This window comes from Chiloscyllium plagiosum, unplaced genomic scaffold, assembly GCF_037043375.1.
Source record: "Chiloscyllium plagiosum isolate Xiang-an unplaced genomic scaffold, Cpla_swu_hap1 HiC_scaffold_1, whole genome shotgun sequence".
NCBI lineage: Eukaryota > Metazoa > Chordata > Chondrichthyes > Orectolobiformes > Hemiscylliidae > Chiloscyllium > Chiloscyllium plagiosum.
This window is the reverse complement of record NW_028270139.1, coordinates 139,622,792-139,648,596: the sequence shown is the minus strand read 5'-3', so window position 1 is coordinate 139,648,596 and position 25,805 is coordinate 139,622,792. Positions and strand designations below refer to the sequence as shown.

The following is a 25,805-nucleotide window of genomic DNA, read 5'->3' as shown; positions in this document are numbered from 1 at the left end:
GGCAGGATCGCAGAGGTTACATGCGTTGCATTGGTTGTGGGATGGACCGAGCTCTGTCCATCATTTGCTTGTTATGCTGTTTGGCAGCTTCACTAGGGTGACACAATTTTTGGTATGCCTTGTGCTGCTCCTGGCATGCCCTCCTGCACTCTTCATTCAACAATGGTCGAACCCTTGGCTGGATAGTAATGGTTGAGTGGGGAATATGCTAAGCCATGAGGTCATAGATTGTGCTGGAGTACAAATCTGTTGCTGGTTATGGCCCACAGCATTTCATGGATGCCAAGCCTTAAGTTGCTAGATCTGTTTGTAGTCTGAACCATTTAGCAGCGATAGTGCTTTACAACATGATAGAGGGCATTCTCAATGTGAAGGTGAGACTTTGTCTCCTCAAGGACTGTAACGTGGTCACACTTACCAATACTGTCATAGACAGATGCATCTACAGCCAGCACATTGGTAAGGATAAGATCAAGTATGTTTTCCCTCACCACCTGCCGTAGACCCGGTCTAGCAACTATGTCCTTTAAGATCCCACCAGTTCGATCAGTCGTGTTGCTGCTAGGTCACTCTTGATGGTGGATATTCAAACCTACCACCCAAAGTATATTTTGCGCCCTTGACATTCTCAATGCTTCCTCCAAGCACGTGGAGGAATATCAATTCATCAGGGAAGATGGTCAATGGTAACCAGCCTGAAGCCATGAGACTTCATGGGGTCTGGAATCAATGAGGGCAATTTCCTCCCAAACGTATACCAATACCAGTACCGCCACCTCTGCTGAGTCTGTCCTGCTGGTGAGACAGGACATAGCCAGGACTGGTGATGGTGGTGTCTGGGACATGGCCATACTCATGGAATCATACTTTACAGACAATGGTCAAGCAACAGCCTGCCATTCTGTCTGACAACTCTCCTAATTTTCACTAGGGCCAGATGTTAGGAAGGAGGACTTTGCAGGGTGGACAGGGCTGTTTCAGATGTTATCTTTATCGATACCTACGCCACTGCCAAGTGATCCATCCGGTTTCATTTCTTTGAGACTGCAGCAACTGATACAACTGAATGGCTTGCTAGGCCATTTCAGAGCGCAGTGAGAGTTAACCACATTGCTGCATGTCTGGAGTTACACGTACGCCAAACAAGGCGAGGATGGTAAATTTCCTTCCCTGAAATAAATTACTGAACCAGATTGGTTTATCTGACTTTTTAAAAAAATTTGAATTCAAATTCCACCATCTGCCATTGGCTTTCAAACCCGGGTTTCAGAACATTTGCTGGTTTCTAAATTAACAGCCCAGTGATAACACCATTAGACCATCACACACTCACCCTCAGTACAAAAACAAGAACAAGATAACCAGTTATAACATTTAATCTCCACCGGTGTATTGTACCCATTTATTACGAGGGGGCATAGCTTTAAATTAAGGGGTGGTAGGTATAGGACAGATGTTAGGGGTAGATTCTTTACTCAGCGAGTCGTGAGTTCATGGAATGCCCTGCCAGTAGTAGTGGTGGACTCTCCCTCTTTATGGGCATTTAAACGGGCATTGGATAGGCATATGGAGGATAGTGGGCTAGTGTAGGTTAGGTGGGCTTGGATCGGCGCAACATTGAGGGCCAAAGGGCCTGTACTGCACTGTATTTTTCTATGTTCTATGTGGCCTTACTGCATCCAGTTCTCAATTCTGGTGGTCAACAAAGTAATAAGAAGAGTTCCTTCTAGTTACATACTTTTCTCCATTTTACTAAAATGGTGAAGACAGTATTTGAGGGACAGACAGCTTACAAACATCTTCAGTCCAAAATGACTCGTGGACCTTATCCCAAGGTCACCATAGTGAAGGGCAGTGCAGGCTTGAGGAGCCAAATCTGTACTCCGATGATTCTAATATGGATATCCAGCAAATTTGATTTATTGCACGTGACATTAACAAATGGCTGGATAAACTAGACACAGGGAAGGCTATCAGCCCTGACAACAGTCTGGTTATAGTGCTGAAAACCTAAATGCCAGAGCTAGCCATTCCCTTTGACAAGTGTTCCAATGCTGCTTTGATAAAAATGTAGAATTCTCCAGAGTGGCCTACTTATAAAGAAATTGTCACATTTTCTATCACGAGATCAGCTCCTTACAATCAATAGTAAAGTGAGGAATGGAGCCATTAATTACATAACTAACATCACTGTCTATTTACCTATGACCAGTTAGGACTCTGCCATTAAGTCAAAATATCACAGAAACTGGAAATCTGAAGCAAACACAGAATACTGGAGTAATCTGAAGAGTCATACTGAACTCTAAAATGTTAACTCTGGTTATCCCTCCACAGATGCTGCTAGATCGGTTGAATTTCTCCAGCATTCTCAGTGCTTGTGCCAACTATTTCAGCTGCTACATTAATCAATAGTATTAACTCTATTATACGTTTGCTGATAATTACACACAGTGTGTGCATGCACACAAGAGTGAGTGAATGAATGATGAAATAGTGAGAGTATGTTTCTGTGTTTGTACTCATGAAAAATGGTGACGGAGAGCAGGGGCTAGAGCACCATCTACCTGCTGCCACTTAACCAGCAATAGGTCAGGTAGAGGTCAACACTCCTCCCAAAAGGCAAATCTGCCTCTGAACAATAAGCCTCTGGAAGTTTACTACAACAGGTAGGATTGGGGTGGGCTACCTTCTTAATCAGTCTGTCAGCTGCCCCTTGCCCATGCTAAGAAATCACCCTGGAATAAAACCATCCTCCTGGCTTCAGCACCCACTCTCCAAGCCTTCACAATCCCAACTCTACTCAGCCTGCTGTGAAGGTGCTGTCCATTACAACACCTCATGGCTGTGCACAATCTTGATAGTGGCATCCTGAGGACTGACTCTACCAAGAGGCTAAATAAGCCATACCAACACTGATGCTGCATCAACAGGATGGAGGTTGGCTGTTCTAGGATAAATAGCTAGAGGTGCCATGGTGGCTCAGTGTTTAGAGCACTGCTGCTTCACAGCACCAGGGACCCAGGTTTGATTCCACTCACGGACAGCTGTCTGTGTGTAGTTTGCATGTTCTCTCAGCATCTATTTGAGTTTCTGCTAGGTGCTCTGGTTCCCTACCACAATCCAAAGATGTGCAGATTAGGTGGATTAGTCATGTTAAATTGCCTGTAGTGTTTCAGGATGTGTAAGTTAGTTGTATTAGCCATGGGATACGCAGGCTTACAGAGGTAAGGTAGGGGGATGGGTCTGGAAGGATTGTTCTTCGAAGGTTTGGTGCAGACTTGTCGGGCTGAATGGCCTGCTTCGAAATGGTCAGGATTCTATGGAACTCACTTCTGACCTCTCAAAGCTTCACTGCCACCTACAAAGCATAAGTGAATATCTACCACGCAAGAAGCTCAAGACCAGCAATTCCCCTGATTGGTGCCCCTGCCAATGTCTAAACCTTGGTACAGGTACACAATCCTTTATCCAAAATGCTCAGGACCAGCTGATTTTCAGAATTTGGAATTTGTCAAATTTTAAATAAGTGACAGTTTAACGGTGACATTTTAAAAAACCTTACCGTAACAGCAGACTCGCTGTGAGTACTCCAGGCCCCGAGACAGAATTGAAGCCTGTGGGGCAGACAGCATCAGAGGAGCAGGAGAATCGACGTTTTGGGCATAAGCCTTTCGTCAAGGTCATTCCTGATGAAGGGCTTATGCCCAAAACGTTGATTCTCCTGCTCCTTGGATGCTGCCTGACCTGCTGCGCTTTTCCAGCATCACACTCTCGTCTGATCTCCAGCATCTGCAGTCCTCACTTTCTCCTCAGAATTGAGGGCTGCCAGTGATGGCTCACGGCCCTCCACGTCACATCTGAGTAACATGCATCGAGTGGGTGTGGAGTTGTGTTAACCATTTGCACGCCAAACAACCTTGAGAGTGAGAAAAAAACTTAACAAGAAAACCTTTGGATTTCGGATAAAGGGTTGTGTACCTGTACTGTATTGTTGCTGTATGGGACAAAATAGCAGCAGCTCACAAAAGCTACTTCAGCAGTAATTCATTAACATTACAATGGCAGTCCCTGCGATCTCAACACCAAAAGCAACAATCAACATCTGGTTTCCCTTCATGATGATTTCAACCTGACAAATGTTCCTGAATCATAAATTCCCTTCCTAATATTATTGGGGGGAAAACCATTCCCCATACAGACTGCAGACCGTTTTAGATAATCTAAGAACAAACTATGATTGTCACCCAAACAATAAGAATATAATTCAGCTAAAAACAGTTTAATGAACTGCTGCATATGGGAGGTACAGTTAAAGAACAGCATTAGTAATACATTATGGTCAATTTTGATGTTAAGATCTATACATATGAGGTATTATTGATTTTATGTTCCTTTTAGTCTCAGTGCTATTTTTATAACTAGTCTTGGTCTTTAGTGTAAATTTCTCAATAAATAAAAAAAGTAACAAGTCTTGATTTAATATTGCAGGCATTGTTTTATCCAAAAGCTGTTGTGTAAAGTGTCTTCAATGTGAAACCCAGTTGGCCTCATCTTACTTAAGGGAGGCCACATCAGAGGCAGGGAATGAAGAATCCCTGATCTATAGAGTCCCTGTTCCCAGATCTTCCCCTTGTTGTTGTTTACTTTATAATGAGTGGAATCTCAAGCAGTCTGGGTTTATGTACTTCTGGCAACTTTATAAACACTGGCCCACGCACCAAATCAGTCACTGAATTCAATTTCACAGCTTGCCATGGCTGGATTTGAACTCAGCATTACAGCCCCTGCACTAACAGTTACAGGTAAATGTCACCTTCATCAACTAAGACCTTGGCTTCCCTACGGTACTTACCTATAGGCAGCACCATTTAGCTCTGGGTGAACTACTGTAGGGTCCATTCCAGCCCAGTGAGTAGCTGCAGTCAGATAATCTTTATTAATACAATTTTTCAGGCTGTCTGGGATGCGACCTAAAGGAAATGCAGAAGGCGTGTTTAAGGAACTGATTCATGCCATTGCACAACCAAATAAACATTTCAAATAAAAGAAACCAAGTATAAGAATTCGCCAATTAGTAAAAGTAAGCAACCCTCTCACGTTTGGCATCTGCTTTCATAAGATGGTTCACACAACTTTCAAATGTGTAGGTTTCCTTTGTTCTCTTTGCACTTTGATATAAACCTATGGGATGATGGCTACAAGTACTCCTGATGTCACGCATTATTTGTTCTACCAATAAGAGGAGCACCATAATTGAAATACAATAGTTCAGATTCCTGGGGCATTAGATTCAGTTCTGGATGAAGCAGCCTGTATGGACTGGACAAGTTTCATCTGAGCAAGGCTAGGTTTTCCAATAGGTGTGTGAAAAAGAGCTACAGAAGAGACATGAATAAAATTATTGACAAAGTATTGGAGGGAAGCCAGGATAAAATGACGACAAGACAGAATTATGAATATATGTATACTTTTGACTTTGCAATTGAGAATATAAAAATACTGCTATTCATTCAGAGCACTGCTCCTCCCTACCAAGTGAAGAGCTGACTTATTCATAGCTTTAAATATGGACTGCATTCAATTTACGATTTTCTAAAGGAGCTTTTTATTTGAAAATGGACTCAAACACAAGTGACTTCTGCAATTTCTTCTTCATGCTTTTGTAAAGTTCAGATCAGCCATGAACTGGCAGAGTATGCTCGAGGGGCTCAGTGGTCAACTCCTGTTACTTCTTTGTTTTTGTAAAAAGTTTTGATTAAAAACTATTGGTGGGGTCCAGCTCCATGAATGGTCAAGGCAAGATGAAACTGCAATTTACCTGAAGCTCAAAATTAGATTCCCAGACACACAATTTCCAAGATTGATTCTTAGCAAAACAGAACTGCAGAAACCAATGCAGAAAACTGCAGTAAATCACAAGCAGGTACAAAAAGCCGTACTCAGATAGCAATGGTTCCAGACTTCAACCATTTTAAGTGGGTAATAGCAGTTGACATGACAAAATATGGATTCAGATCACAAATTCTTTTATTTCAAGAGCTAAATAGAAATTGGTTAGTCTATGTAGAACCACAGATGCAGGACATCAGCAGCAGAAAAAGGCATTAGACACACACCTTTTTCAACGTGCTGTATCTTAAAAATCTCCTAGCCTGGTTCTTATTCCAAAATCATCTGCATAGAAATTGGATTTAAACCCAAAACATTAACTCTACTTTCCCTCCACAGATGCTGCCAGGCCTGCTTAGTTTTTTCAGCAATTATTCTGACATAGGACTCTTTATATGAAACCACCCAGACTGACCCAAATTGAAAATGCTTTCTTCAACAGGTCCACAACTGCTCTTTCATATGTCTTGATCTTTTGTTTACAAGTTGTACAAATGTATTATTCGGTTTTGGAAATACCCTCTAACTGTACTTGTTTTGAGCACATGTAGGATTGCTGAGTGATGGACTCAGTGTTTAAGAGTCGATGCGTGCATGAATATTCCACTTTATTTAAACCTACAAAAGTTTGCTGCTAGTTTGAGATTTTTTAAAAATGACTACACACAAATACTGATTATACACAGTTAGAGAAGGGAACTGAGGGCTCAGTTCTAATTCATCACTGTCCAAAACACTGGATATTCAATAACCCTTCGATTTTTATACAGGGAATCAAAATCAAGTGTGAAATTCAAGCATGACAGAATTAGCAGCTGGGGTATGATGACATCAGACATATATGACATAGCCCTCAGTAAGTTATAAAATATTACCTTAATTTCAAGTTTTATTTAATATTACTCTATAGCTAAGTAACTATACTTCTGCAATTTAAGAAGCAGAGTTAGTTTCGTAAGAAAACATCATTTGTAGAGCACAGTAAGGAGCTTGGAATTCCAAAATTAATTTACAGGAGGATTCAATTATACTGTGCCTGAGGCCAAAAGTCAGTGTAAACTCAGAATCAAATTTTTATGGCAGAGAAGGAAGCCATTTGGCCCACTGTGTCTTTACTGAGCCATTCCAAATCCAAGCAAATCTAATTGAAAATGGAAAAAAACAACTGGCACAAAAGTGTGACAAAAAATACACAATGGGATGCAGAGGTTGTGTATGCAGAAATAAGGTTTTCAACACAGCCTACACAATATGTATGTTCACCTCAAAAGAGAGATGAAGACAACATTTCAACTGGCTTATGAATAAAGCAAGTCAGAGAACAAAGGCAGAAGAGTAGCTTTAAATTCAGGAATGATAACTAACCTAAATCTGGAAAAGATCAGAACAGTAAAAAGGAATGAAATTCAGTAAAACTGTGGGGTTGGATGAGATACTAGGTCTTGCTAAGTATTTATGGGATCCAGATCCTGAAAATGAGCTTCTCGTCTTGTGTTATGATGAGAGATTAAAAAAAAATGCCAAGGGTGTGAAGACAAAGCATGTGGTACCAATATTCTAACAAAAGGAAGACATTTAAGATCGCAAAGACTCCTAATAAATTAAATTCCTACTACATACCATCACGATATGGGAGAGTGTTAAAAAGAAATCAGAAACTAAAAACATAGTGGAAATCCGTAAAGATCATTCAGATACATGCCCAGATGATGACCACTGATCACATTTTTATCCTGAGTGATGAAATATTAGGAAAGCCAATGCACCACAAATCTGTACTCAACAAATCTAGCGAAAATTTAGTATACAAAAGTCTGGAGATGTACTGGAATTTATGAAGTCCCTGAGAATTACCTATGATTGTTATTAGAAATGTACAAGCAAGAATAAGAAATAACATTCAAGAGTGGCAAAGTCAAAATTGGCTGATATGAAGGATCAGCACAGACTTTCTTATTCTATCTGACTTTCCCGCATGTTCTAATAAGACCAAAGACCAGAGACATTGGAGCAGAAGTAAGCCATTAGCCCACTGAGTCTGCTTGACCGTTCAAAGAGATCAGGTCTGATCTGATCATCTTTAACTCCACTTTACGGTCTTTCACCAATAACCCTCAATTCCCTTACAACAGGATCTTGATCAGATGGGCCAATAAGGTGAGAAGTGGCAGATGGAGCTTAATTTAGATAAATGTAAGGGGCTACATTTTGGGAAAGCAAATGGTAACATCCTTGGAGTGTTGCTGAATAAAGAGACCTTGGAGTGCAGGTTCATAGCTCCTTGAAAGTGGAGTCGCAGGTAGATAGGATAGTGAAGAAGGCATTTGGGTATGCTTTCCTTTAGTGGTCAGAGTATTGAGCACAGGAGTTGGGAGGTCATGCTGCAGCTGTACAGGACATTGGTTAGATCACTATTGGAATATTGTGTGCAATTCTGGTTTCCTTCCTATTGGAAAGATGTTGTGAAACTTGAAAGGGTTCAGAAAAGATTTACAAGGATGTTGTCAGGGTTGGAGGATTTGAGCTACAGGTAGAGGTTGAACAGGCTGGGGCTGTTTTCCCTGGAGCGTCGGAGGCTGAGTGGTGACCTTATCGAGGTTTACAAATTTATGAGGGGCATAGATAGGATAAATAGACAGTCTTTTCCCTGGGGTCTGGGAGTCCAGAACTAGAGGGCATAGGCTTAAGGTGAGAGGGGAAAGATATAAAAGAGACCTAAGGGGCAACTTTTTCATGCAGAGGATGGTACGTGTATGGAATGAGCTGCCAGAGGATGTGGTGGAGGCTGGTACAATTGCAACATTTAAGAGTTATTTGGATGGGTATATGAATAGGAAGGGTTTGGAGGGATATGGGCCGGGTGCTGACAGATGGGACTAGATTGGGTTGGGATATCTGGTCGGCATGGATGGGTTGGACCAAAGGGTCTGTTTCCATGCTGTACATCTCTATGACTCTATGACATCACTGGCTCTCCTTTACCTAATCTGCTGAGTTGTTTAAAGTATCTGGGCTCTATAATGACAAAAGATGGAAGTATAGAAATGGAAATAAAGCAATGGATTAGCTCTGGCTGGAGTATTTGGAACTGCAGTGGAGTGTTACGTAAGATATTACTGAAACTGAAAGGATAAATAGTTATCAAAAGGGCTTTGAGGAGCTGCAGAAATATGGGTAACATCAAGATTAGAGTAACAAAAACTGAGGGGAGTTGAGGTGGGTGTGGAGAGCAACAGGAAAGGACAAGATCAGGAACCAGAACATCAAGATGTAAGTAGTGACTGTACATCGAAGATGTAGCTGACAAGGGATTGAAATGATATGATCACTTACTGCAGAGAGATGGAGAGTAAATGTGGCGAGTCAAGTATTGGAGACAAGACTGCCCTTAAAAAGCAGAAAAAGGCCTAAGGCCACTGGAAGACACAGCGGCAAGACAATTCAAAGTACTGGGATCGGTGACAGGAAGAGATAGAGAAGATTGATCAACTGGCAATGTTGTAATTACGAGCACAATGGGGCAAGGAAGATAACAATGATGAAGACAAGCTTCGATATCGGTGGCAGAATTTTCAGAGAACACAAATATAGGAAGCATGGTGAAGAGGACTATCAGCAACATCATGAGGACAGATTGGTTAGCACATTGGGGTGAGAGATGTCACACAAAAACAAATGCAGTTAAGTGATTCATCCATTTTAGAAGGGCAGATAATGGTAAAGTGAGAAAGGAACAAACAGATGCAAATACAAGTAGTAGCACAAGTTTAGTTGTCAAAAGTATAATGCAAGTTCTGTAAGCAATAAGAGTACTCTGTTCCTCTTCAGATCCCTTTCAACTTTGAACAGGATATTTGGGCAAATACAAGAGCAATTACCTTTAGCCAGACAATAAACAAGAGTCTTTTACATTGAGAAAAGACTAAAATCAGTCACTCTTTGCAATAGAGCTGAAAGATGTGATGGTCAGTAGATCAGGACTGTTGATAAAGGTAAATCAAGAATTACTCATTTCACAGGTTAATGAATTAGTAAACCCACAGGAATAAATTTAAGATTATTTTTGAAAGGAAGAGATTGCACTTTTTTCCTCGGCAGATGTTTGTTAGAATAAGGGACAATTGTTGATGTATTTTCAAAAGTGAAGTGAATAAATGTTTGAAAAGGGTAAAATGTAGCAGGTGGATAAAGCTCAATGAATAGGTGCTTCAAAGCAGTATTCAGTTTATTGGAAGCCACTTATGTTTTCAAACAAATTCTCAAAAATACTTTCCCAATGTGAGCCCATTTTGAGGCTTTAAGAAAACAGAAAACATGGACAGTGTTCATAAACACTGAGCAGTCAGGGACTAGGAGACATTATGAGGAGTGTCATGAATATGAGCATCTGAGAAAGCAAATGGGGAGAACCATTGTGAGAGCAGAGTTGGCAAGTATGAACTTTGGGTGGGATAAATCCTCTAAGTGAGGGGTAGAGGGGCTTTAAACGCTACACAAATAGGATGAGGAGATATCAGCAGTGCTAGCCAGGTAGTAGGTGTGACAGAGCTGGGTTTGAAGAGAAACTGGCAGAGGAAGCAGTAGTAAGTTTGCAGATGACACCAAAATTGGAGGTGTAGTGGACAGCGAAGGAGGTTACCTTAGATTACAGTGGGATCTTGATCAGACGGGCCAATGGGCTGAGAAGTGGCAGATGGAGTTTAATTTAGATAAATGTGAGGAGCTGCATTTTGGCAAAGCAAATCAGAGCAGGACATATACACTAAATGGTAAGGTTCTAGTGAGTGTTGCTGAACAAAGAGACCTTGGAGTGTAGGTTCATAGCTCTTTGAAAGTAGAGTTGCAGATAGATAGGATAGTGAAGATGACATTTGGTATGCTTTCCTTTATTGGTCCGAGTATTGAGTATAGAAGCTGGAAGGTCATGTTGAGTCTGTACAGGACATTGGTTAGGCTATTTTGGAATACTGTGTGCAATTCTGGTCTCCTTCCTATTTGAAAGATGTTGTGAAACTTGAAAAGGTTCAGAAAGATTTACAAGGATGTTGCCAGGGTTGAAGGATTTGAGCTATGGGAGACGCTGATTAGGCTGGGGCTGTTTTCCCTGGAACACTGGAGGCTGAGGGGTGACCTTATAGAGGTTTATAAAATCATAAGGGGCATGGATAGGATAAATAGACCCGCCTTGGCGTGGGTGAGCCCAGAACTAGAGGGCATAGGTTTAGGGCGAGAGGGGAAAGGATATAAAAGAGGGGCAACTTTTTCATAAAGAGGGTGGTACATGTATGGAATGAGCTGCCAGAGGAAGTGATGGAGGCTGGTATAATTTCAGCATTTAAAGGGCATTTGGATGGGTATATGAATAGGAAGGGTTTGGGGGACATGGGCCAAGTGCTGGCAAATGGGATGAGATTTGTTTAGAATATCTTGGTCAGCTTGAACGAGTTGGACCAAAGGGTCTATTTCCATGCTGTACACCTTTATGTTCAAACTGCAGTGAAAACAAAAAATACTGGGGATCACAGTGGGTCAGGCAGCATCCCAGTGGGAGAGAAAGCAAGCTAACGTTGAGTCTAGATGATTCTTCAACGGAGCTTCACTTCAGGTCTGATGAACAGTCATCTAGATTCGAAATGCTAGCTTGCTTTTTCTCTATGGATGCTGTCTGACCTATTGTGATCTCCAATAAGTTTTATTTGTAGTACAAATTCCACCAACTTCAGTAATTTGATCCTAAACTGTGTTTAAACTGCAGGGCCTTTAAACAAAAAGCACCTACTTTTTCACTGGTTGCTGTGCAGAAGGAACAGGATCTCAATTGGTCAGGTGGGTGATGCTGACCATTAATAAGAACCATGAGGATTTACAGTTGGGGCTTCACAATAACAACTGCTATCCCTGAGCTCACAACCTGAAAATTTCATTTCTAACTCCACTGAGGGTGATAACGCACAGTTTTTAAAACTGTTTTAAACCATATATGGGATATTCACACGCAAATTAAAGTATTAATAGTCGAAAGACTCCTCAGCTTTCAGACTGCTTTTATGGGAGGGAAAGACTCTTTGGGTTCAGTTTTGACTTGTCATGGTCAGGTACATAAGTGATAGCGAATCGTTCCTGATATTAAATTTCCACAAGTAAATGCAAGATATAAAACGGGCTTCTGATTTACCACTTGCCCAGCTTTTACTGTTGTATAAAATCAAAATCAGAGTTGGACACAGTTTACAACAGCTTACCTGTTATAGCTCTCCGGATTTCCTGGGCTGCCTCTTCTCTCATCTCAATTGAAGCTTGCTCACTGTACCAAGCAGCGTGTGGCGTGCAGATTAAGTTTGGAGCATCTTTTAAAGGACCTTGACTAAAACTGTAGACACATGCACATATTTTCAAAATTAATATCTATTCCATCTGACCAAATAAAACAATGAAATACTTTCACAGTCAGTTAAGATGCAAAATTCTAACTGCACTCACTTTTGTAAATAACTAATAATTATAACTTCAGATCAATAACACCACCTTTTCTGCTACTGATATATGAACAGAACATGTGTATTGATGTAACATTTATGCTTGAATCAATACAATGAGCCTCAAATTTGAAAACCAATCTATATTAATAATACGGCAAAACAGCCAAAGACCATCTTTCAGCAATTACAGTTCCTCACCCACAATGTACATGTGAAGTTTTTTTAAAAAGTTTTTCTTGGGATCTTTGAATCCTGTGGATTTTGGACAGCTGGGTAAGAGAGAAGAGAAAATCACACTAGCAAGCTTAAGTTTGAGGCTTGTGTTTATTTCAAACACTGGGCCTTCATCAACGTGCCCTCGGTCAGCTGCCAGAAGTGGGCAGGACAGGAAGTAGTTCAGGCAAGGAGGACAAGTCTACAACTGTAATCAAAGATTCACGGAGAAGCAGGTGAATCACATAGAGCAAACCCAATCCTCACAAAGAAGTTCTCATTCACCTTTGAGGGTCACTCTGTTTTGCCTGATAGCTGACCAGCAAATTTAAGATCGCAACATAATCAATTTAGAACATAGAACATAGAACAATACAGCACAGAACAGGCCCTTCGGCCCACGATGTTGTGCCGAACTTCTAACCTAGATTAAGTACCCATCCATGTACCTATCCAAATGCCGCTTAAAGGTCGCCAATGATTCCGACTCCACCACTCCCACGGGCAGTGCATTCCATGCCCCCACCACTCTCTGGGTAAAGAACCCACCCCTGACATCTCCCCTATACCTTCCACCCTTCACCTTAAATTTATGTCCCCTTGTAACACTCTGTTGTACCTGGGGAAAAAGTTTCTGACTGTCTACTCTATCTATTCCTCTGATCATCTTATAAACCTCTATCAAGTCACCCCTCATCCTTCGCCGTTCCAACGAGAAAAGGCCGAGAACTCTCAACCTATCCTCGTACGACTTCCTCTCCATTCCAGGCAACATCCTGGTAAATCTTCTCTGCACCCTCTCCAAAGCTTCCACATCTTTCCTATAGTGAGGCGACCAGAACTGCACACAGTACTCCAACTGTGGCCTAACCAAAGTCCTGTACAGCTGCAACATCACTTCACGACTCTTGAATTCAATCCCTCTGCTAATGAACGATAATACTCCATAGGCCTTCTTACAAACTCTATCCACCTGAGTGGCAACCTTCAAAGATCTATGTACATAGACCCCAAGATCCCTCTGTTCCTCCACCTGGCTAAGAACCCTACCATTAACCCTGTATTCCGCATTCTTATTTGTTCTTCCAAAATGGACAACCTCACACTTGGCAGGGTTGAACTCCATCTGCCACTCCTCAGCCCAGCTCTGCATCATATCTAAGTCCCTCTGCAGCCGACAACAGCCCTCCTCACTGTCCACAACTCCACCTATCTTTGTATCATCTGCAAATTTACTGACCCACCCTTCGACTCCCTCATCTAAGTCATTAATAAAAATTACAAACAGCAGAGGACCCAGAACTGATCCCTGCGGAACTCCACTTGTAACTGGGCTCCAGGCTGAGTATTTACCATCTACCACCACTCTCTGCCTTCGACCGGTTAGCCGGTTTTCTATCCAATTGGCCAAATTTCCCTCTATCCCATGCCTCCTGACTTTCCGCATAAGCCTACCGTGGGGAACCTTATCAAATGCCTTACTGAAATCCATGTACACTACATCCACTGCTCTTCCCTCATCCACATGCTTGGTCACCTCCTCGAAGAATTCAATAAGACTTGTAAGGCAAGACCTACCCTTCACAAATCCGTGCTGGCTGTCCCTAATCAAGCAGTGTCTTTCCAGATACTCATAAATCCTATCCCTCAGTACCCTTTCCATTACTTTGCCTACCACAGAAGTAAGACTAACAGGCCTGTAATTCCCGGGGTTATCCCTATTCCCTTTTTTGAACAGGGGCACAACATTCGCTACTCTCCAGTCCCCTGGTACCACCCCCTTTGCCAGTGAAGACGAGAAGATCATTGCCAACGGTACTGCAATTTCCTCTCTTGCTTCCCACATAATCCTAAGATATATCCCGTCAGGCCCGGGGGACTTGTCTATCCTCAAGTTGTTCAAAATGTCCAACACATCTTCCTTTCTAACAGGTATCTCTTCTAGCTTACCAGTCCATTTCACACTCTCCTCTTCTACAATACGGTCCCTCTCGTTCGTAAATACTGAAGAGAAGTACTTGTTCAAGACCTCTCCTATCTCTTCCGACTCAATACACAGTCTCCCACTACTGTCCTTGATCAGACCTACCCTCGTTCTCGTCATTCTCTGGTTTCTCACATACGCATAAAATGCCTTGGGGTTATCCTTGATCCTATCCGCCAACGATTTTTCATGCCCTCTCTTAGCTCTCCTAATCCCTTTCTTCAGGTCCCTTCTGGCTATCCTGTATCCCTCCACTGCTCTGTCTGAATCCTGTTTCCTCAACCTTATGTAAGCCTCCTTCTTCCTCTTTACCAGACATTCAACCTCTCTCGTCAACCAAGGCTCCCTCACACGACCATTTCTTTCCTGCCTGATAGGTACATACATATCATGGACACGTCGTATCTGCTCTTTGAAAAAGTTCCACATTTCCACCACATCCTTCCCTGACAGCCTATGCTCCCAACGTATGCTCCTCAAATCCTGCCTTACAGCATCGTAATTTCACTTTCTTCTCTCCCAGCGGATTACTCCAGGCCTGGCTAGTGGCCTCCTATGGCAATCACCCGGCCTAGTGTGACACCCTCCCAGTGTGGCATGGCAGTTTCCCAGCCTGGCATGGCGGCCTCCTGTTGTGGTGGGGCAGCCCCCCACCATGGTATCCTCAACCCATGTGCTGGTCTGAAATAATCACCCAAATTCATGGTCCGCAAGGAGAAGCCTGGCATGGTCTGGAACCAGGGCCTGGTGCAGACTGAGGCCAGCTGCCAGCTTGGTATGGGTTGGAAGACCGCTCTTCTGCGATGCTGGACATTTTATTTCTCTACTTTTTAAGATCTTGTAACTGAAGAAGCTGTACCCCTCCCTGCAGCAGGCCACTATCCCTGCCTGGTTCAAGAGGGCCAATATCATCCCTGTGCCATGCAGCATGTCTCAATGACTACCGTTCAGTGGCCCTAACCTCGGTGGTCATGAAGTGCTTTGAAACACTGGTCATGACATTAATCAACTCCAGCCTCCCAACTTCTCTTGACGCACTCCAATTTGCCTATCGGACCAATAGATCCATGTCAGAAGCCAGATCACTTGTCCTTCACTTCTCTCTGGAGTATCTTGACACCAAGAACAGCCAAATAAGAAATCTCCTCATTGACTACAGTTCAGCCTTCAACACTATTATCCCCTCAAGACTGATTACTCAACTTAATGATCTCGGACTAAGCCCCACTCTCTGCAACTGGATCCTCAGTTTCCTGACCCACAGGCCTCAATCAGTGAAGACTGGGGACAATATTTCATCCTCACTAACACTCAACACTGGAGCCCCCCAGCAGTGTGTACTCAGCCCCTGACTGTACTCGCTGTTTACCCATGACTGCATAATCAAATATTAGACTAATGCCATTTACAAGCTCACTGATGACACCACCATAGTCGGTCAGATCTCAGGTGGCAACGAAACAGACTACAGACGGGAAGTGGAAGACCTGGAAAAATAGTGCATTGAGAACAACCTAGCTCTCCATGCCGACAAAACCAAAGAACTCGTAATTCACTTTCGGCTGGATGTTACTCAACACATTAACAGCACAGAGGTGGAATGAGTGGAGAGTGTCAAGCTCCTGGGAATGGTCATCCACAACAAGCTTTCTTGGACTCATATAGACGCAATGGTTACAAGGGCCCAACAATGTCTCTTCTTTCTCAGGCAGCTGAGGAAATTTGGCATGACGGTGAATACGCTAGCCAACTTCTATAGGTACGCCATACAGAGCATTCTGACTGGTTGCATCACGACCTGGTATGGCAGCTGCACCATTCAAGATCGGAGACTGTTACAGAGAGTGACGAACTCAGCCCAGATAATCACAAAGGCTAACCTCCCATCTACAGAATCCATCTACCAGGCCACTGTCAAGAAAAGGCGGCCAGCATTCTCAATGATCCATCCCACCCTGGCAATGTTTTTCTACAACCTCTACCATCAGGGAGAAGGTACAAAAGCCTGAACACACGCACCAGCCGGTATTGAAACAGTTTCTACCCAACTGTTGTTGGAATACTGAATGGACTCCCAAACTCTTAACATTCGCCTGTACCTGTGTTTTGGTTTTTGCCACTGTTTACCTATTATTTACTATCTATGCTATTTAACTATATGATCTGCCTGTATTGCTCACAAGATAAAGCTTTTCACTGTGCCCCGGTACACGTGACAATAAATTCAATTCAATCCAAACCTAGGGTACGTTTGTACCCAAGATGGTGAAGATAAACTTTTCACTGACTCATTGAGTATATGTGACAATAAAGCTAATTCAATTCAATAAAACTTGCAAGAATCATCAACATTAGATGCAGTTCTGCAATTTGACAAATGTTTGTTCAATAATCCTTTGTATGCAAAGAATTACACTGACAATCAATTCAGGCTTAGCTTGGTGCAACTGCATCTCCATCTGCTAGAAGCCACTTTAATAAAACAGGGGGTTGTTCTTTGCAAAAAGCAAGAGTGTGTACACATGCTGCACTTTGTTTCAACTCAACAAAATAAGCGCCAACATTTCACTGGTTCAATTCTCAGGGCAATACCCTGACCAGAGTCAACCTGTCTGGAGGTGAACGGGTTCATTCTCCAGGGCAATGTGTCTTCCAATCACAGTTCACATATCTTATCAGCACTCTCCTATCAGGCAGTACAATTTTTTTGTTTATTTTGTGGAATATGGACATTTCTGGCTGGCCAATATTTATTGCCCCTCTGTAGTTGCTCTTGAGAAGGTGGTGAACCACCTTCTTAAATGGCCACAGTCCATGTGCTGTAGGATGACCCATAGTGAACTGCAGGATTTTAATTCAATGGCACAGATGGAATGGCAATATATTTCCAAGACAGGATGGTGAGTGACTCGGAGGGTAACTTGCAGGTGGTGGCATTCCCATGTATCTGCTGCCCTTGTCCTTCTGGCGAGATATGGTTGAGAGTTTGAATGGTGCTGCCTGAGGATCTTTGGTGAATTTCTGTAGTGCATCTGGTAGATGGTACACATTGCTGCTACTGAGTGTCGATGGTGGAGGGTGTGAATGCTTGTGGTGCCAATCAAATGGGCTGCTTTATCCTGGATGGTCTCAACCCACTTTAGTGTTGTTGGGGCTGTATCTATTCAGGCAAGTGGGGACTATTCCATCACTCTCCTAATTTGTGCCTTGTAGATGGTGACCAGGTTTTGTAGAGTCAAGAGACGAGTTACTCGCTGCAGCATTCCTAGAATCTGACCTGCTCTTGTAGCCATTGTTTTTATGTAGCAAGTACAGTTGAATTTCTGGTCAATGATAATCCCAAGGATATTTATAGTGAGAGTAACATAAAGGCTGCATTTGACCAAGTGTGGTATCCAGGATCTCAAGCAAACTGGAATCAATGGGTATCAGGGGCAAACTCTGCACTGGTTGAAGTCATAACTGACACATGGGAATGTGGTGTGGTTGTTGGCGGTTAGTTATCTCATTGAATGTCAAGGGGCAACGGTTAGATTGTCTCTTTTTGCAGATGGTCATTGACTGGCATTTGTGGTACAAATGTTACTTGATTCTTGTCAGCTCAAACTTGAATACTGTCCAGATCTTGTTGCATTTGAACATTGACTGCATCAGTATCTAAGGAGTTGAGAATGGTGTTGATACTCGTACAATCATTGGCGATCGTCCTAATTTTTTACCTCATTTTTGAAGGGAAGGTCATTGATGAAGCAGCTGAAAATGGTTGGCTGTAGGACACTATCCTGAAGAACTCCTTCAGAGATTGTCTGGCACTGAGATAACTAACCTCCAACAACCACACCACGTTCCCATGTGTTAGTTATGGCTTCAACCAGTGCAGAGTTTGCCCTGATACCCTGCAAGCGGGCATCAGAGCCGCCCTGCATTTGCCACGGGACTATGCTTACATCGGTAAAACTATAGGAATTCATTTTGTGTTTTAAAAACGGCAGCCGCTGCTTAAACCCACAGAACTCAGCAGCTGCCGGTCCGCCAACGTGACCGGGAGATGGGAGCCAGAGGACAGATCAAATCCACACTAGGCCAGACACTAACCATGACTCATAGACCGAAACTCCGGAGCTAATTAATATGGAAACCCATCTCCTAATCAAATCAAGAGACTGACTGAAACACACCCATATTCATCAATACAGAACCATCCTGACACAAAGGACAGGCATCCACCAGACAAGAACGAACAGACTAATACACACCAGCACCCCAAGGGAACAAAGGGGGGTGCTAGCCCCCAGCCCTCACAGAGAGAAACAAGCAGATAGTACCCGGACCCGTTTACATAATCCAATTAGCACCCCATTATGTGTACACTGCAACTCTCCTGGGACGGCAGGAAACCCACCATTTGCACCTACTTCAGCGATGATGGGGAACAATCATCCCATTCATACTCAAAATCCTCACATCCTGACAAAGAAAGGTATATAATGTGTAGCAGCGCGCGGGAACAGCAGAACAGCTGAGATTCGAACCTCGGTTGGTCTCCGCCGGTGTTACTGTATCAACAAACATTACCGATTGTTGAACCGCACTCTGGGCTCGGACTGATCATTTCATCCGCGCTAACACCCATTGATTCCAGTTTGCTTGAGATCCTGGATACCACACTTGGTCAAATGCAGCCTTTATGTCACTCTCACCTTGTCAATTCAGCTCCTTTATCCATGTTTGGTTCAAGTCTGCAATGAGGTCAGAAGCTGAGTGGCCCTGGTCGAACCCAAACTGGGCACCAGTGAGCACATTATTGCTGAGAAGGTGCTGCTTGATGACATCTTTGATCACTTTGTTGTTGAAGAAGAATGGACTGATAGGGTGGTATTGGTAGGATTGAAATTGTTCTGCTTTATATATACAGGGCAAACTTAGATAATTTTTCACATTGTCAGGTCAATGGCAGAAGGGTTTGGCTAGGGGTGTGGTAATTTCTGCAACACAAGTCAGAGATGTACAGCACGGAAAAAGAGCATTCGGTTCAACTTGTCCATGCTGATCAGATATCCCAACCCAATCTAGTCCCACCCATCAGCACCTGGCCCATATCTCTCCAAACCCTTCCTATTCATATACCCGACCAAAAGACATAGGAGTGGAAGTAAGGCCATTCGGCCCATCAAGTCCACTCCGCCATTTGTGGGCGGCACGGTGGCACAGTGGTTAGCACTGCTGCCTCACCGCGTGGAGTTTGCATGTTCTCCCCGTGTCTGCGTGGTTTTTCTCTGGGTGCTCCGGTTTCCTCCCACAGTCCAAAGATGTGCAGGTCAGGTGAACTGGCCATGCTAAATTGCCCGTAGTGTTTGGTAAGGGGTAAATGTAGGGGTATGGGTGGGTTGTGCTTCGGTGGGTCAGTGTGGACTTGTTTGGCCGAAGGGCCTGTTTCCACACTGTAATGTAATCTAATCAAAATCTAATCTAATCTAATCTTAATCATGGCTGATGGGCATTTCAACTCCACTTACCCGCATTCCCCCCGTAGCCCTTAATTCCTTGTGACATCAAGAATTTATCAATCTTTCCTTGAAGACATTTAGCGTCCTAACCTCCACTGCACTCTGCGGCAATGAATTCCACAGGCCCACCACTCTCTGGCCGAAGAAATGCCTCCACATTTCTGTTCGGAATTGACCCCCTCTAATTCTAAGGCTGTGCCCATGGGTCCTAGTCTCCTCGCCTAATGGAAACAATTTCTTAGCGTCCACCCTTTCCAAGCCATGTATTATCTTGTAAGTTTCTATTAGATCTCCCCTTAACCTTCTAAACTCCAATGAGTACAATCCCAGGATCCTCAGCCGTTCCTCATATGTTAGACCTACCATTCCAGGGATCATCCGTGTGAATCTCCACTGGACACGCTCCAGTGCCAGTATGTCCCTCCTGAGGAGTGGGGCACAAAACTGGACACAGTACTCCAAATGGGACCTAACCAGAGCTTTATAAAGTCTCAGTAGCACATCGCTGCTTTTATATTCCAACCCTCTTGAGATAAATGACAACATTGCATTCGCTTTCTTAATCACGGACTCAACCTGCATGTTTACCTTTAGAGAATCCTCGACTAGTACTCCCAGATCCCTTTGTACTTTGGCTTTATGAATTTTCTCACAGTTTAGAAAGTAGTCCATGCTTGTATTCCTTTTTCCAAAGTGCAAGACTTCGCATTTGCTCACATTGAACTTCATCAGCCATTTCCTGGACCACTCTCCCAAACTGTCCAGATCCTTCTGCAGCCTCCCCACCTCCTCAGTATTACCTGCCTATCCACCTATCTCCGTATCATCGGCAAACTTCGCTAGAATGCCCGCAGTCCCTTCATCCAGATCATTAATTTATAACGTGAACAGCTGCAGCCCCAATACTGAACCCTGCGGAACACTGCTCATCACCGGCTGCCATTCCGAAAAAGAACCTCTTATCCCAACTCTCTGCCTTCTGTCAGACAGCCAATCCTCAATCCATGCCAGTAGCTCACCTCGAACACCATGGCCCCTCACCTTGCTCAGCAGCCGCCCGTGTGACACCTTATCAAAGGCCTTTTGGAAGTCTAGATAGACCACATCCACTGGGTTTCCCTGGTCTAACCTACATGTCACCTCTTCAAAGAATTCTAACAGGTTTGTCAGGCACGACCTCCCCTTACTAAATCCATGTTGACTTGTTCTAATCCGACCCTGCTCTTCCAAGAATTTAGAAACCTCATCCTTAATAATGGATTCTAGAATTTTATCAACTACGGAGGTTAGGCTAATTGGCCTATAATTTTCCATCTTTTGTCTTGATCCTTTCTTGAACAATGGGGTTACAACAGTGGTCTTCCAATCATCCAGGACTCTCCCCTGACTCCAGTGATTTTTGAAAGATCTCAACCAACGCCTCCACTATTTCCTCAGCCACCTCCCTCAGAACTCTAGGATGTAGCCCATTGGGGCCAGGAGATTTGTCAATTTTAAGACCTTTTAGCTTTTCTAGCAGTTTCTCTTTTGTAATGGCAACCGTACTCAACTCAGCCCCCTGACTCCCTTTAATTGTTGGGATATTACTCATGTCTTCCACTGTGAAGACTGATGCAAAGTACTTATTAAGTTCTCCAGCTATTCCCTTATCTCCCATCACTAGCCTTCCAGCATCAGTTTGAAGTGGCCCAATGTCTACTTTTGCCTGTTATTTGTTTCTTATGTATTGAAAGAAACTTTTACTATCATTTCTAATATTACTGGCTAGCCTACCTTCATATTTGATCCTCTCCTTCCTTATTTCTCTCTTTGTTATCCTCTGTTTGTTTTTGTAGCCTTCCCAATCTTCTGATTTCCCAGTGCTCTTGGCCACTTTATAGGATCTCTCTTTTTCTTTAATACATTTCCTGACTTCCTTCGTCAGCCATGGCTGTCTAATCCCTCCCCAGATAATCTTTCTTTTCTTAGGGATGAACTTCTGTACTGTGTCCTCAATTATACCCACAAACGCCTGCCATTTTTGCTCTACTGTCTTCCCCGCTAGGCTCTGCTTCCAGTCGATTTTCGTCAGTTCCTCTCTCATGCCCTCATAATTACCTTTGTTTAACTGTAACACCATTACATCCAATTTTGCCTTCTCTCTTTCAAACTGCAGACTGAACTCTACCATATTATGATCGCTGTTTCCTAAGTGTTCCCTTACTTTAAGATCTTTTATAAAGTCTGGTTCATTACATAGCACTAGGTCCAGAATAGCCTGCTCCCTTGTGGGCTCCATGACAAGCTGTTCCAAGAATCCATCCTGTAAGCATTCCAAGTATTCCCCTCTTTGGATCCACTGGCAACATTATTTACCCAGTCCACCTGCATACTGAAGTCTCCCATGATCACCGTGACCTTGCCTTTCTGACATGCCTTCTCTATTTCCTGGTACATGTTGCGCCCCTGGCCCTGACCACTGTTAGGAGGTCTGTACACAACTCTAATTATGGTTTTTTGCCTTTGTGGTTCCTCAATTCCACCCACACAGACTCCACATCATCCGACGCTGTCATTCAGTGCCACAGATTTAATTTTGTTCTTAACTAACAAGGCCACCCCACCCCCTTTGCCCGCCTCCCTGCCTTTTCGATAAGTTGTAAATCCTTGGATGTTTAACTGCCAGTCCTGACCCCCCTGCAACCATTTCTCTGTGATGCCTACCACATCATAATCATTCACGATGATCTATGCCGTTAGTTCATCTTCTTTGTTACGAATGCTACGAGCATTCAGGTAAAGTGCCTTAATGCTAACATTCTTATCATTAGCGATATTAGCAGTCATGAGATGTCCTAAGTTATCCTTCCTTTTTGTTGCATTCCTAATCTGTCTCAAGGTTAAATCCATCTCCATACATGCTATCCTCCTGCTTATCTTTCCATTTAACTCCATACTCCCTGTCGCTTTCACTTTCCCTCCGCCCCTCCCCCCCCCCAACCCCCCACCAATCCCTTAGCCACGTGTTTACTTCTCTAATTTTCTTATCCCTATGCCAATTGGCACGTGGCTTGGGCAGTAATCTGGAGATTATGACCCTTGAGGACCTGTACTTCAATTTCCTTCCTAGTGCTTGATAATCCCCAAACAGGTCCTCCACCCTAGCTTTGCCTACGTTGTTCGTCCCAACGTGGACCACAACAACTGGATCCTCCCCCTCCCGCTCCAATATCCTTTCAAGCCGGTCGGAGATGTCCTGCACCCTGGCACCGGGCAGGCAACACACCATGCGAGACACCCGATCCGGCTCGCATAGGATACTACCTGTCCCCCTAATTATAGAATCCCCTATAACAACTACTTGTCTTTTTGCTTCCCCCTCTTGAACGGCCTTCTGCACCATGGTGCTGTGGTCAGCTGGCTCATCCTGACCAGAGCCCCTTTCCTCATCCATACAGGGAGTAAGAATCTCATACCTGTTGGACAAGGTCAAGGATTGAGGCTCCTGCACTCCTGAACTCAGGTTCCCGATGCCTGCCTCACTTACAGTCACACTCTGATGTCCCTGATCACTAACTTAATCTCCCAGGTGTGACTGCCTCCTGAAACAAAGCGTCCAGGTAACTCTCCCTCTCCCGGATGTGCCGCAGTGTTTGAAGCTCAGATTCCAGATCATCAGCTCTGAGCCGGAGTTCTTCCAGCAACCAACACTTTCTGCAGATGTGGTCACTGCCATTCACAATGGGATCAGCCAGCTCCCACATCATACAGCTACAGCACATCACCTGCCCAGCCATCTCTGCTTAGTTAATTACTTTATTACTTTGTATAGGTTTGAGTTAAAATACTTTCCGATACCTCTCTGCTATAGTCTTTTTCTAAAAACCAATTAATAGATAAACCATAAAATCCAGATGCCTTTTAAATGTTGCAATTGTACCAGCCTCCACCACTTCCTCTGGCAGCTCATTCCATACCCGTACCATCCTCTGCGTGAAAATGTTGCCCCTTAGGTCTCTTTTATATCTTTTCCCCTTTCACCCTAAACCTATGCCCTCTAGTTCTGGGCTTACCCACTCCAGGGCGGGTCTATTTATCCTATCCATGCCCCTTATGATTTTATAAACCTCTCAGGTCACCCCTCAGCCTCCGATGTTCCAGGGAAAACAGCCCCAGCCTATTCAACGTCTCCCATAGCTCAAATCCTTCAACCCTGGCAACATCCTTGTAAATCTTTTCTGAACCCTTTCAAGTTTCACAACATCTTTCAAATAGGAAGGAGACCAGAATTGCACACAGTATTCCAAAATGGCCTAACCAATGTCCTGTACAGACTCAACATGACCTTCCAGTTTCTATACTCAATACTCGGACCAATAAAGGAAAGCATACCAAATGTCACCTTCACTATCCTATCTATCTGCAACTCTACTTTCAAAGAGCTATGAACCTACACTCCAAGGTCTCTTTGTTCAGCAACACTCCCTAGAACCTTACCATTTAGTGTATATGTCCTGCTCTGATTTGCTTTGCCAAAATGCAGCTCCTCACATTTATCTAAATTAAACTCCATCTGCCACTACTCAGCCCATTGGCCCGTCTGATCAAGATCCCACTAAACCTATGCCCTCTAGTTCTGGACACCCCCACCTCAGGGAAAAGATGTTATCTATTTATCCTATCCATGCCTTCATGATTTTATAAATCTCTAAGGTCACCACTCAGCCTCCGACGCTCCAGGGAAAACTGCCCCAGCCTATTCAACCTCTCCCTATAGCTCAAATCCTCCAACCTGGCACAATCCTTGTAAATCTTTTCTGAACCCTTTCAAGTTTCACAACATCTTTCTGATAGGAAGGAAACCAGATTTGCACGCAATATTCCAACAGTGGCATAACCAATGTCCTGTACAGCTGCAACATGACCTCACAGCTCCTGTACTCAATACTCTGACCAATAAAGGAAAGCATATCAAATGCCTTCTTCATTATCCTATCCACCTGCGACTCCACTTTCAAGGAGCTAAGAACCTGCACTCCAAGGTCTCTTTGGACCTTACATTAAGTGCTAAGTCCTGCTAAGATTTGTTTTCCTAAAATGCAGCACCTCGCAGTTAAACTCTATCTGAGGTTACCTTCAGATTACAAAGGGATCTTGATCAGATGAGCCAATGGTCTGAGAAGTGGCAGATAGAGTTTAATTTAGATAAATGAGGTGCTGCATTTTGGGAAAACAAATCTTAGCAGGATGTATACACTTAATGATAAGGTCCTAGGGAGTGTTGCTGAACAAAGAGACCTTGGAGAGCAGGTTCATAGCTGCTTGAAAGTAGAGTCGCAGGTGGATAGGATAGTGAAGGTGGCATTTGGTATGCTTCCTTTTATTGCTCAGAGTATTGGGTAAAGATATCTTTAGTACTGGAATGTTGTCAGGGTGTACAGCCTTTTCAGCAGCCAGCGTTAACATCCATTTGTGGATATCACACGGAGTGAATCAATTGGTGGAAGACTGACATCTGTGATGCCAGGGAACGCTGAAGGCAGAGATGGATCATCCACTCAGCACCTCTGGCTCAAGATTGCTACAAATACTTCAGCTTTATCCTTTTCACTGACATGTTGGGCTCTTCCATCATTGAGGATGTGAGTATTTGTGGAGCCTCCTTTCCCTCATGGGTTTAATTTAATTGTCCACTACAATTCACAACTGATGTGAGCTTAGATCTGATCTGCGAGTTGCAGGATCGTTTAC

At 43.5% G+C, this 25,805-nt stretch overlaps 1 protein-coding gene across 12 annotated transcripts in view; it reads right to left on the bottom strand.

Moving 5' to 3' along the window:
- ctbp1 (C-terminal binding protein 1) overlaps positions 1-25,805 on the bottom strand; it is a 326,682-nt gene that overhangs the window by 9,197 nt on the left and 291,680 nt on the right. For all 12 annotated transcript variants that reach the window (XM_043707682.2, XM_087991156.1, XM_043707477.2 and 9 more), the window contains 2 exons: positions 12,135-12,262; positions 4,856-4,973 (listed from right to left, as the gene is read on the bottom strand). In XM_043707682.2, the coding sequence (XP_043563617.1) occupies positions 4,856-4,973; positions 12,135-12,262 (246 nt within the window). The remainder of the gene's footprint in view (positions 1-4,855; positions 4,974-12,134; positions 12,263-25,805) is intronic.